At 55.7% G+C, this 12,444-nt stretch overlaps 1 protein-coding gene across 1 annotated transcript; it reads right to left on the reverse strand.

The window, feature by feature from the left end:
* Positions 1-2,724: 2,724 nt before the first annotated feature.
* On the reverse strand, positions 2,725-9,629 carry LOC127036956 (kelch-like protein 1). The gene is made up of 6 exons (XM_050928243.1): positions 9,566-9,629; positions 9,036-9,114; positions 7,793-8,014; positions 4,377-5,803; positions 3,655-3,852; positions 2,725-2,810 (listed from the first exon to the last, which is right to left on the reverse strand). The coding sequence occupies exons 1-6, from the start codon at positions 9,627-9,629 to the stop codon at positions 2,725-2,727; spliced, it is 2,076 nt and encodes a 691-aa protein (XP_050784200.1).
* Positions 9,630-12,444: the final 2,815 nt, after the last annotated feature.

Genomic DNA, 12,444 nt, shown 5'->3' on the forward strand with positions numbered 1-12,444 from the left:
TTGCTTTCCCAAATTAATGGATTTCTCAAACCTGAGTGACATGAGTTACACTGGCATAAGTGGTAGTGTGGACAACCCACAACCTGGCCTCCATCAGTGGAACCCGTGGCAGCTCCACTTCTTTGGCCCAAAATCCCATGCTAACCCATTGCTGGAACACCCGTGCCACCAATGAGACCATCCTGGGGTGATGAGTCTGCCCACACGTTCCCAGACCTTCTTGAAGAAAGACAGGACACACCGAGGTTGCCGGACAGTGGGGGACATACAGATGAGAGGAGTCCCTGGTGCCCCAGACCCTCCAATACTAGACCGGGAGATGCGGGAGTCTATGGCAGTGTCTGAGGGCCCCTCACCATCCCTAGCCCAAGGAGACATCCCCCCCTGCAATGCCCACTCTCAATAGGCATGGTTAACATATGTCACTCACGAGCTTGCGGCAGCCATGGCTGGCTTCCCAAGACCCATGGGGAGAACTTGTGGAGCTGGGAGTGCAATTTTCTGGGATGAGACATTCTTGGCTGGGAGGAGGATTTAAGCAGGATCTGAATGAGCTCTGCCCTGCCATCTACTGACGAACCAGGTGAACAGACCTCAGGGGCAGACTGGATTTTCATAGACTCACCTTCTCTGCCTGGGTGATCCACAGACAGACTGGCTTTGCCAGAGTGATCAACTTTGGCCCTTTTGCGTTCAAATTCACTTTAGTCTTGAGAGCAGGTGTAATGAAATGTGGTCTGTATGGTGTGACTCAAGGGCAGGCAAACTGTGGTGAATGTGCTCTGACTGAGGGGGTCACCCTAATGAGCCTCATTTGCTGGGTGGGGAGTTTATGATGCTAAACCAAATGAAATTATGAGGGGGTGGGGACAGCGCGCCGATGTATTGGTGTCAATTAACAATCAGAGAAATGGTGGCCTAGACGGGATCTCAAGAGATCATGGAATCCAGCCCCTTGTGCTGAGACAGGATCAAGCAAACCTAGATTATATCCAACAGGTGTTTGTCCAACCTGTTCTTAAAAACCTCCAATGATGAGGGTTCCACTAAAGCTACACACCCTCCCCTGGAAGCTGCTCCAGAGTTTAGCTACTCTGATAGATAAAGAGTTTTTTCTAATATTCGATCTAAAGCTCCCTTGCTGCAATGAAGCCCTTCCCTTCTTGTCCTGCCTTCAGTGAACATGGAGAACAATTGATCCTCTTTAAAATAGCCCTTTGCACACTGGGAGTTCTCACGTCTCTTCAGTCTTCTGAAGACCGTAGTGTAGACATACCCTAAACATGCCCAGTTTTTAAACCTGTCCTCACTGCTCAGCTTTTCTAAACCTTTTGTCATTTTTGTTGTTCTCTTCTGGATTCTCTCCAGTTTGTTCACATCTTTCCTGAGCATGTGGTGCCCAGAACTGGATCCTGCCTATGAGCTGAGGCCTACCCAGGGCCGAGCAGAGCGGGACAATTATGTCTGGTGTCTTGCATACAACATTCCTGGTGATACACCCCAGAATGATATTAGCCTATTTCGCAACTGCATCCCATTGTTGGCTCATATTCACTTTTTATGATCCACTAGAACCCCTGGATCCTGTCCAGCAGCACGACCACCTCGCCAGGCCCAGGTGAACCCAGATCTGGGACTTTGCTGGCCTCAGACAAGTGGTGCATGGGATAAGGGAATGGGGAATGGTGTGTTGAAGGGACATTCTCCTGTTGGACTTTCATGCTGCAAGGTGGGAAACTGAGGCAAGGGGCACTGCCCAAGGTACTGAGGGTGGGAGTGGAGGGGTTACTTATTGTTTGTGTGCCTTTTGAATCTGTGTTGCTGTGTTTTCCCAGATGACTGCAGCATTCCCTCTACACGGACTCAGTGCTTGTGAGCGAGGACGTCTTATTTCTAGTTTTCCCAGATCTCTGGGTGACAGCTGGAGTTAAGAGGACCCCTTAGATTGAACCCAGCCCTGATTGCTGCCCACCCCACCTGGCAGGAGGGTCCCATGTAGGTGGCAGATGGACTTTTCCCCTGAATGATCTTACAGTGGGATCACACAGCCTCTCCAAGCCCCCCTGCAGTTACAGCAGAGTGGAACCACATGAGTGGGTTGCATTTGGTAGTAATTAAGCTAAGTAATTAGTGATTGTTGTACGGAATTGTCCTGTTATCGCCTGTCGGCAGGGCCAGTGCTGCCACCTCCAAGACACAAAAGAGCAGGACATCAGGACGATCCGGAGCCAGTACATCTGGCTAGCTGGGCACCCTCCCAGATTCCCCAGGGCAGCTGCCTCCAAAAAGGGGTGCTTGGGAAAGGCTGGACAGGTGACACCCTTGGGGGGGCCAGGGGCTCAGCTCAGGCAAAGCCCAACACCACCAGCGCTGGCAGAACGGTGAGCACCTTTGGTGCAAGGGCTTGTAGGGCTAATGGTCATTTTATTCTTATTTTTCATCATGGCAAGTTAGCAACAAGAAGAAGGTCAGGGAAAGTGTGGGCCCCTTACTGAATGGGGAGGGGGCAACCTAATGACATGTGATGTGGCAAAAGCTGAAGTACTCAATGCTTTTTTTGCCTCGGTCTTCACAGACGAGGTCAGGTCCCAGACCGCTGCGCTGGGCCGCACAGTATGGGGAGGAGGTGAGCAGCCCTCAGTGGTGAAAGAACAGGTTATGGACTATTTAGAAAAGCTGGACATGCACAAGTCCATGGGAGCGGATGTAATGCATCAGAGAGTGTTAAGGGAGTTGGTAGATGTGATTGCAGAGCCACTGGCCATTATCTTTGACAATTCGTGGCGATCGGGATTTTTCCAACCTGACATCTGCAGGAGCGTTGAATAGGGCCCAGACAGGGTGAGAGGAGGGGGAAAGCTCTGCTTACAAGTACATGTGAATCACTGGTCATCAATCCTTGGGAAATTAATGTAGGATTTAATCACCCCCAACCGCCTTTGAAAGCAAACACCTTTATTTAATAGAATGAATTTATAACTAGAACTGGACAAAATTTCTCAGACAGATCATTTTCACCGACGAATACAGCCTGGGGTCAACGAAACTGTTTGTAAATTCGGGTTGAATTTGGTGACTAGTTTCAGCCAAAAGAGAAATGAAAACAAAAAGTCAAAACATGGAGTTAATTTTGAAACAGGATGTTTTGAAACGATGTTTCATTTAGCCATTTAGCTGGATTTAGTTTTTTAAAATGCCCTTTTAAAAAAAGGTATAAAGACCATAACCTGGAAAAAACCGAACAAACATTGCAGTATCCGGTTGACTCGAGGCATTTTCCCCGGATCTTTCACTTGGCTCGTTGCCTAGTTGATGCTTCACTCAGCTCCCTTTGTAACAGATTCTGAGATTCGGCAGAGTGCTCAAGCACCCTGGACTCTTGGAATTTATCCAGAAAAGAAGAGGGACCGTGTGTGAAGAAGGAAGTCAGAGTGTCTGCCGTGGCAGGGGCATGCCCGGGGCTGAGCGAGAGACTCCCTCTCTGGAGCTGTTCAGAGGGAAAACTGATGGGACTAGCGCAGAGACTGTGCAAAGAGCAACCCAGGCTACAGAGGGACAGTGGAGCCCTGTTCTTGCCCTAAGAGAATCTGACTGTGTGTGAAGGATTCGGATTTAATAAATAAAACTAAGTTCGGTTTAAACCTTTGTCTTCACCTGCCTTGCAGAGCTGAAAAGCAGCCAGCAGGAAATAGGGCCTGACCGTCCCGTGGAAAGGGCTGGATAATGTCTCAGGGCAGGATGTCCCCGTGGGCGACGGGAGCAGGTGCTGCCTCATGGGCTGAGCAATGGGGATGAGCAGGGACCAAACCACAGTCGAGAACCTCCTCAAACCCAGGGCCGGCTCCAGCTTTTCTGCCACCCCAAGTGGCAAAAGAAAAGATGAGCAGCAGCACCTCTCTTCAGCGGCAATGCGACGACAGGTCAAAGAGCAAGAGAGGGAACGAGGGACCCGCCGCCTAAGACCCGGATGTGCTGCCTCGATACTGGACGGAGTGCCGGAGCCGCCCCTTTGAACTGGCCGCCCCAAGCACCTGCTTTCTATGCTGGTGCCGGAGCCAGCCCTGCTCAAACTAGCAACCCCATCTGAGCTCTGGGAAGCCGCTCCAGTCCCCTGGAGAGCCCCCAGCCCAGACTCGCCCCGGTGTCACTCCGCTGGGATATGTGTGGCCCAGGTGCCCTGGGATCACTGTTTGATGGGTGTCAATGGCTGTGAAGTCAGGGGGGTCCCCTCGTCTGAACCCAGAGCTGCGCTGGGACACATCAAGCCTCTTTTCCCATTGATGGGAGGTGGAGATCAGCGTCTGCTGCCATTGTAGAGGCTCTGCAGAGGAGCCTGGGCTCTGCAGAAGGGAACTGCTTTCGGCTCGTCGCCCCACCTGCCGCCGGGGCTGTGGACTGCCCCTGGAAAAGTGTCCGGAGGGATCTGATGGGCACCTGCAGTGTCACGCAGCCAAACCAGCTCACACACTCCGCGGTGGCAGGGCCTTCCCGGCACAGGGTCCAGGTGGCGGCGCTGGGCTCCCAGCAGTACACAGTGTTCAGCCAACGGGCCGAATCCTCGCCACCCACCACGTAGACCCTTCCCCGCCAGCAGACGGCCCCAGCAGACGCGATGGCTCGGGGAAGCGCCGGGATGGCCACCTCCTGCCTCACTTTGCCATCCTCACCAAGGAAGAAGCACGCCCGGGAGGCCTGGATGTTTCCCAGGCAAGAAGCCCCCTCTCCCTCCTCCCCGAGGTCTTCGTCTCTGCAGCCCCCCACAACACAGATCCCGCCAACCGTGGCAGCAGCGCCCGCGTGGCAGAGTCCCACGCCCAGCGGCACCTGAGCCCAGCTGTCCGAGCTGATGTGGTAGATCAGCAGCCCCCGGTGGGGGGCCAGGGCCCCCGCCACATGCTTCTTCCCACCTATCAGGTAGAGCTTGTTGTGGAGCGCGGCCGAGGCGAAGTAGCTGAGAGGAAAGGGCAGGCGGGCGGCAGGAGTCCATTGCTTCTGCTCCAGATCAAAGGTCTCTGCCGAATCCAGCTTGCCAGCTGCCTCCGTGCAGCCCCCCATGGCGTAGAACCGCCGGCTGCAGACCAGGAAGCCGTGGGGGTCCAGGGGCCAGGACATGGAGGGGAGCTGTGCCCACTGCCCAGAGCAGGCGTCGTATTCGTGCAGGCTGGTTGAAAAGCAGCCGTCCGGGCCGCAGCCCCCAGCCACATAGAGCTTGTGGCCCAGGGCAGCGAAACCGGGGAACCGCACCGGAACCGAGCCCAGTGGTGCCCCCCACCTCTCTGTGCGGGGGTCAAAACAGTCCAGGGGAGAATCCGAGTCCTCACCCTTGGCATGGCCCCTCCGCCCCACGCACACGATCACCTCCTCATACATGCCCCGCCGGAGGCCCCCGCTCTCCTGCAACATCCGCTCCCCAACCAGCTCCTTCCACCCCAGCCGAGCAGCCCCAGAGAGCTCTGCAACGTCTGCCTGCACCTCGGCCAGCTCCTCGGGGGTCAGCAAGGCCAGGCGGAGGTGCCCCAGCAGCTCTGGGAGAAGCGGCAGGCGGCCGGCGGGGTCAGCCCTCACCCAGCGCCCCACAGCCCAGTAGACAGTCTGTTCGGAAGCCACCGCAAGGCCGTCTGAGGTGATGATGTCGATCAAAGTGCCGGGGTCCAGGCGCAGGAAGGTGTCGTGCTCGCACAGGAACCTGAAGTGCAGGCTGACATAGCACCCGGCCGCACGGAGCAAACCTGGGTGCTGGTGGGTGTGAGCCAGCGCATACAGCCTGAGGCAGGTCTCCAGGGAAATGCTCTCCACGAGGAACCTGGCAGGGAGAGCCAAGGGGACACAGGCGCTGACTCCATGGGTGGTCCAGGGCTGGAGCACCCATGGAAAAAAACAAGTGGTTGCTCAGCACTCACAAGCCACCTGCTGATCAGATGTTTGGCAGAGGGTGGGAGGTCCTGGGAGGAGGGGGCAGAGCAGGGGCAGGAGTGGGGATGGGGCCTCAGGATGGAGTGGGTATGGAGCACCCACCCAGGTAGAAGAAAGTCAGCATCTGTGCAAGGGGACACCTGTCATGGGGAGCCCCGGACAGAGCCCAGTTAGCATTTTCCTTAACCTGGCCAGGCTGCTCAGCAGATCTGCAATGCAGTGAGGGCCCTTCCACAGGCCGGGGCTCTCAGGAGACCACCGGGTGTGATGGTGCACCCCATAAGGCTTTATGGAAATATACATGAATGTATATATGCCATAACTGGAATATGTTTTATGCTATATATGCCATGAAACCTCAATTCCACCTCCTTACAGAATATCAGGGTTAAAAGGGACCTCAGGAGGTTACCTAGTCTAACTTCCTGCTCAAAGCAGGACCAATTACCAGACAGATTTTTATCCCAGTTCCCTAAATGGGCCCCCTTGAGGACTGAGTTCACAACCCAGGGTTCAGCAGGCCAATGCACAAACCACTGAGCTATCCCTCCCCAGGGCAGGTGCAAACAGATTTTCAGTCTTAGACTGTGCCCAGATGTGGGCGGATTTTCAAAGGGCTCACCCCTGAGCCCAGGCAAGCTCCCTGTAAAACTGCAAGTCCCTGCTCCAGGCAGGCATTCGAGCTTCCCAGCAGAATGGTTTGAGAGCTTTAAGCAGATCTCATCCCAAGACAGATGACTGGCCTGGGACATCTCAGCCCAAAGGGTTAAAGTCTGGTAAAGTTACAAAGAGCTGAAAACTAGGGGCTTATAATGGAAAGTGTTGGGGGACCATTAACCCAGGGGGTGCTCCCATCTCTGCCTGTAGAACTAGGGCACTCTGGGGCTGTTTGGACAAGACCCAGTGCTGCGAGACTGTGCTGAGACACAGGGGCTCTCATTCATTTTGACGTTCCTTTTTTTATCCACAGACCACAAGAGTGGCCAGAATGGGTCAGACCAAAGATCCATCTAGCCCAGTATCCTGTCCCTGACAGTGGCCTTTGCCAGGTGCCCCAGAGGAAGTGAACAAAGCAGGGCAATTATCGAGTGATCCATCCCGTCGTCCAGTCCCAGGTTCTATCAGTCAGAGGTTTAGGGACACCCAGAGCTTGGGGTTGTGGCCCTGGCCATCTTGACTAACAGCCATCAATGGCCCTATCCTCCATGAACTTTTCTCATGCTTTTTTTGAACCCAGTTATGCTTTTGTCCCTCACAACATCCCCTGGCAGTGAGTTTCACAGGTTGACTGGGCATTGGCTACAGAAATACTTCCTTGTGTTTGTTTTAAACCTGCTGCATCTGCCCCGGCACTGCAAGATACCTCCCCCTCCCTGGCTGCCTGAGCCCACTCCTAGGTGTAACAGTAGGGTGAGTCTCCATGGGGGCAGGTGGTGGGGTGCACACATCTGTCCCACTCAGTGCTGGAATGAGCCCCCCCCCCCAGCCTCTTTCCCCAGAGGCCAACAAAGCGCTGCTGATGCGAGGACCCCGCCAGGGGAGCTGGAGGTTGATGGCCGGGGTTTCTCAGGTGACTGGGGTCCCCGTTTGGAACCCGTTACGAGCCTGATTCTCAGAGGGCGTGTTCCGAGCCAGGCCCCTTTGAGGTGTGTCAAATAGGACCCCAGAATTGCTAGTTGCTTTGGGTCCTGTCGGTCCCATTTCCAACTCCTCATGGCCCCCAGCCGTGTGGCCGCAGAGACCCTTTGTGCTTATGTGGCAGGTTCATGGAACCGATTGCGGCCTGGCTCTGGTGTGTTTCCTAGTAGCCAGGGAATACACCCAGCCCCTCGCCATAGCTCCCCCCACCCCACCCTCTGTCACCATAGGTCTGTGTCACCTGCCAACCGTCTCCAGGAGTGGGGGGATCTGGAGCCTGCTGGCCGTGATGAACAGCTCCTGGGCGCACTCGGCCGTCAGCGCCAGCTCCCCCGTGTACAGATAGTGCAGGATGCTCTGGAGGATGGAGGGCGACACATCCTGCAGCTGAACCTCCCCACCCTGGGACTCCGCGGAGGCCATCCGGTCCCGTAAGTAAGGGCTGACTGAGCCCAACACCAACCTGCAGGGAGAGAGGTGAGGGCAGCTCAGCTGGCTCCTGGCGTGGCACCATCCAGAGCCTCCGTGTGCTGGTCACCGCACATGCCGGCATGGCGTCCCCTGGAGAGCCTGCAATCCCACCGGGGCAGCTGGGGTGTGGCTGGGGGGCGGGAATAAAGGGCCATCTAGTGTGTAGTGAGATGGGTTCAAATCATCTCACAAAAATACACCAGTGTCCCCTTATCTCCCCAGCCACAGTGCCTTGATCAGTACTGTGATCCCGATGCACCTCTGGCCCAGGTGGCAGCAGGAGGGCCCTATGGAGTCATTCTGGGAGCGGCATCCCATACAGCGGGTCGGGACCAGTCTCAGCGAATGTCACTGTTTGGATGGGAGATGGTCAAAGGAAAGCCCAGGGGCTGGCTGTGGAGAGCAGGGCGTCCGCCGTACTGCAAGGAACCAGGTTCTCTCGGGAGACATCCAAGGCCCTGACCAGGTGTGGGCTCCACAGGCAACAGCCAGCAGGAACCAGCTTCGCTCTCCAACCCCAGTGCAGTTTGTGGCACCGGCAGATGGGGGGAAATGCTCCACATTTTCCCTTGGAAATGGGGCAGATCTCACCAGCAAAGAGCCAGAATTTCTGGGACCCCACAGGGCCAGCATGGCAGGTACTTTTCAGAAGCAAAATTTTGCTTTAAAACCTAAAGCCCCTTGTCTGCCTTGCACAGGTATCACAGATCCCAGGCGTCAGAGGGAACATTTTAGCCAAAGACACAGAGACAATCTGCTGTGGCAGGGCCGAGTGCTTTGCACCCGTCAGCTGCTGCCCTCCACCCCAGAGGTGGCTGCATTTCCGCTCTGGGTGAAGCAATCCCTGCAGAACCCTTGGGCCCCACCCCTGTGCTGCTCTGGGCTCTCTGCACCAGGCCAGTCAGTGTCAACTTCCCAGGCAAATAGCCCCTGCTGCCCCAGAGCCCACACGGGGTGTCTGGCTCTCCTGCCCAACTCCTTCTAGCAAAGGGGAGCGCGGAGCAGAAACCCACCTGTGAGAGATGAAGCGCCGTCCTGCAGCCACCAAGGCAACATCGCAGAGCTGCTGGGCCTGGTACAGCTCCTGGAAACCTGCAGGGATGAGGGGACAGAGCCCAGGCTCCTGTTAGACCTGGGGGGCGGGGGGCAGCAGGGAGACAGCGCCATCAAGAGGAGTTTAATGGGGTGGGGGCATTGTCTCAGGGAGAGAGATAGATGGTGCCACCACTGCCCCAGAGGAGCCAGGGGTGGTCGTTCCTGTCCAAAGGGCCGTGTATGTGATGACTTTGGGAGGCCAAGCCAGGAGAGGGTCACGTGGCTCATGCTGGTCTTCTCCTGTCTGTAGCAGAGCCCTCCAGACTCCAGGGCCACCAGCCCAGCTCCAGCACAAGGTCCAGGGGGGAAACAACCCCTGGAAATGCTGTTCCCCTCCCAGCAGCTCCAGCCTCTCCCCTGCCACGAAGGAGCCCACGGGGTACTACTGCAATGCTCCAGAGCAGGGACCCGTCCCCATTCCCGTTTCCCTGGACAGCAGCCAACCTACCCTGCCGCATGCAGTGCCCCAGGGACACAGGTGTCGCTCTGGGGTTGGCCTCCGGCCCAGCCATCGGGAATCCGGGATCTCAGCCACAGAACCAGGCTCCAGAGTTTCCAGGAACGAGATCAGCCTCAGGGGGATGCTCCGAATTGGGGCCAGTCCTGCAGAAGAGTCCCGTCACCCTGCCTGGCCCCAGGACAGACAGCTCCTTTGACACCCCCTGAAGGCAGGTGGACACGGCAGCAGGTGTCCTCAGTACCCCCCTTCCTTCCTCAGTCCCATCAACTCGTTCCCTGCGCCTGCCCATGGGCTCAGCCCCCGCCTGTCCCCAGGGATCTCGCACGGTAACGGGCAGCTCCTTTCATTCAGGACCGGACATCAACTCACATAGCAACTGGCCTGTGCCTGGGCCTTGCTCAGGTCAATCCCCGGCTCCACAACACTCTCGCCCAGTAGGCACCCCGACCCCTTTGGGCGCAGACCCCGCACCCGCACTCAGGTGTTGCTGAGGGGCGGTGCCCGAGCTGAGTCAGGTGCTCTGGGTTTGCCCATGGGGCTCTGGCGTCTGTGCCCATATCGCCCCTCAGGGCCACTCGAGTGATTGATTCTGGAGTTTGGGGTGAATTTGTCGGGCACCCACCACCTGTTCCCTTTGCACCCACACTTGCGCCGTCCCTGCTCGCTGGTACGAGGGCGTTGGGAGCCTGGACTGAATTTGCTTTCTGACGCTCCACCCCTGTCCTGCGGCAGGCGGGCAGCGTGTGCCCATGTGCGGCCCTGGCGGAAGACCCAGCGATCCAGCCGGTAGCAGGGATAGTCCCAAAGCGGGTGCCCCTGCACCCTGTCTGGGCCCCTCCGTCAGGATTGGGGGTGATGGGTGCTAGGCCTGACCCCAGACCTTGCCCCCTTACCCAGCCCCAGCAGTTGCCTGTCTCTGCTGGGCCCCCCGCACCACCTCCCTCTAGCGCAGGAGGGGACGTAACTGCCCGTCGCAGGCAGGTTCCAACTGCCCCCAGTGGAGCCCCCAGCCTCATGTTGCCTGGGCAGCTCTTAAAGCGACAGGACCTCCCCCATGACCCCCCCCACTGAGATCGCCAGGCACTGCCCAACCATCATAAGAGATGCCCCTGCCCCACACAGCCTGGACAGACATGGCAGAGAGAAGGGGGGAGCATGACCACCCCCTTTCCTCACAGCCCTTGGTGAAAGGGTTTGGGGGCCCTGAGGAGGGGATTGTTGCAGGGTGGGATGGCCCCAGGCCCTCACAACTCTACACACTTGCCGCTCCCCCCAGGGGGGCTTTTAATTCATGTTATCCCCCAGACATGGATCCATAGCCGCACACCAGCCACTGGGTCGGAGCAGTCCAGGGTACCCCAGGTGGCTCCAGCCCAGCAGATACCTGCCCCTAAGGAAAAGGAGAGCAAGGAGGGAGTGGCAGAGGGGGAAAGAGAGGGGAGATGCCTCTCCCACCATGCCCAGTGCAGGGGAGTGAGGGGAGATGATCCCCACCCATAGCAGGCCTAAATGATATCATGTTAGTTTGACAGGCTCTATTTTCCATATCCTCTGCTGACTGGCACTGATTATATCACCCTCCTTTAGTCCTTCATTAACTAAGTCCTGCATCGGCTGCTCCATTATCTTGCTCAGGATCAATGTCAGGTTGACAGGCCTATAATTACCCAGGCTACCCCATTTGCCTTTTCTAAATATTGGCACGAGATTCACTTTCTTCCAATCTCCTGGAATTTCCCCAGTGCGCCAAGACTCACTGCAAATCCACATTACTGGTCCAGGGAGCTCCTCAGCCAGCTCTTTTAAAACTCTTGGATGTAAGTTAGCTGGACTTTTTGATTTAAAGATGACTAATTATAGTAGCTGTTGCTTTAACACCCTCCAGAGATACAAGTGAAATGAGACTGTATCATCTGTTTCCCCCCCTGGATACAGAACAGAAACACTGATTGAACATGGGGTCTGCCTTTTCTGCATTATTACTGATATTTCTACCAGGTTCCCTCAATATTCCCCACCTCTCTCCCCGTCTCACCAACTCACTCACCACTCCCTTCTCTCCTACCCCCAAGTGGCTCAGTCCAGGGGTCGCAGCCACCTGGGCTAAAAACTCACTTGGTTTTACTAAACAAGAGCAGAGAATCCTAAGCCTGCGTGAGCTGCAGGGGCCACATAATTACAAAGCTGTTCGCTTCGTTAATATCTAGGTATAGAACTTCAAAGTGCAGTTCTGATTTTAGAAGTTTATTGGCAGGAGACACCTGTTGCACCATCTGTGTGGGAATGAAATATGATAAATAAAACCCTGCTGTTTAGGTTGTTTTCTTTTTAGGTCCACAGCATCACCAGAACCTTGAACAGCGCAGTGTGATAGTTATAGAACAAATATGGTTTAAACTCAATCGTTAATAGCATGGCTTATTGAGAAGGTTAATTGGTGACTTAAGTACGTGGAGAGAGAAATTCTGACAGTCGAAGACGGTTTAATCTGCAAGACAAAGATATAAGGAGATCCAGTGGCTGGAAGCAAAAGCAAAACAAGTTCTGATTAGGAATAAAGCCCTTGTTTAAAGCCAGGGTAATTAACCACCAGAACAACTTCCCAAGGGGCATAATTGATTCTCCATTCCTTGCAATGTTAAAGTCAACCTTGGGCTCCCCTTCAACCCTAAGTTAAGGACTTGGTGCAGGAATAAAGGTGAAATCCTACAGACTGCCCTGCAGTAGGTCAGATTAGATGGCCATATGCTCCCTTCCGGTGTTCAAATCTATGAAAAATACTATGAAAATCAGCTGTCGCGAGACTCCCAGGACCACAGGGAGTGGCAGCATGACACCCCCAGCAGTCATGGGCAGGGCTGGGTTGG

The sequence above is a fragment of the Gopherus flavomarginatus genome, chromosome 18 (assembly GCF_025201925.1).
Source record: "Gopherus flavomarginatus isolate rGopFla2 chromosome 18, rGopFla2.mat.asm, whole genome shotgun sequence".
In the NCBI taxonomy this organism is placed as follows: Eukaryota; Metazoa; Chordata; order Testudines; family Testudinidae; genus Gopherus; species Gopherus flavomarginatus.

Excerpts from the sequence above, each read along its gene's own strand:
- LOC127036956 (XM_050928243.1), bottom strand. The coding sequence starts at position 9,629 with ATGGCTGGGCCGGAGGCCAACCCCAGAGCGACACCTGTGTCCCTGGGG. Across the intron at positions 8,015-9,035 it reads CGGCGCTTCATCTCTCACAG|GTTGGTGTTGGGCTCAGTCA; the intron begins GTGGGTTTCTGC and ends CTCTCCCTGCAG. Across the intron at positions 3,853-4,376 it reads GTCCACAGCCCCGGCGGCAG|AAAAGCTGGAGCCGGCCCTG; the intron begins GTGGGGCGACGA and ends TTGGGGTGGCAG.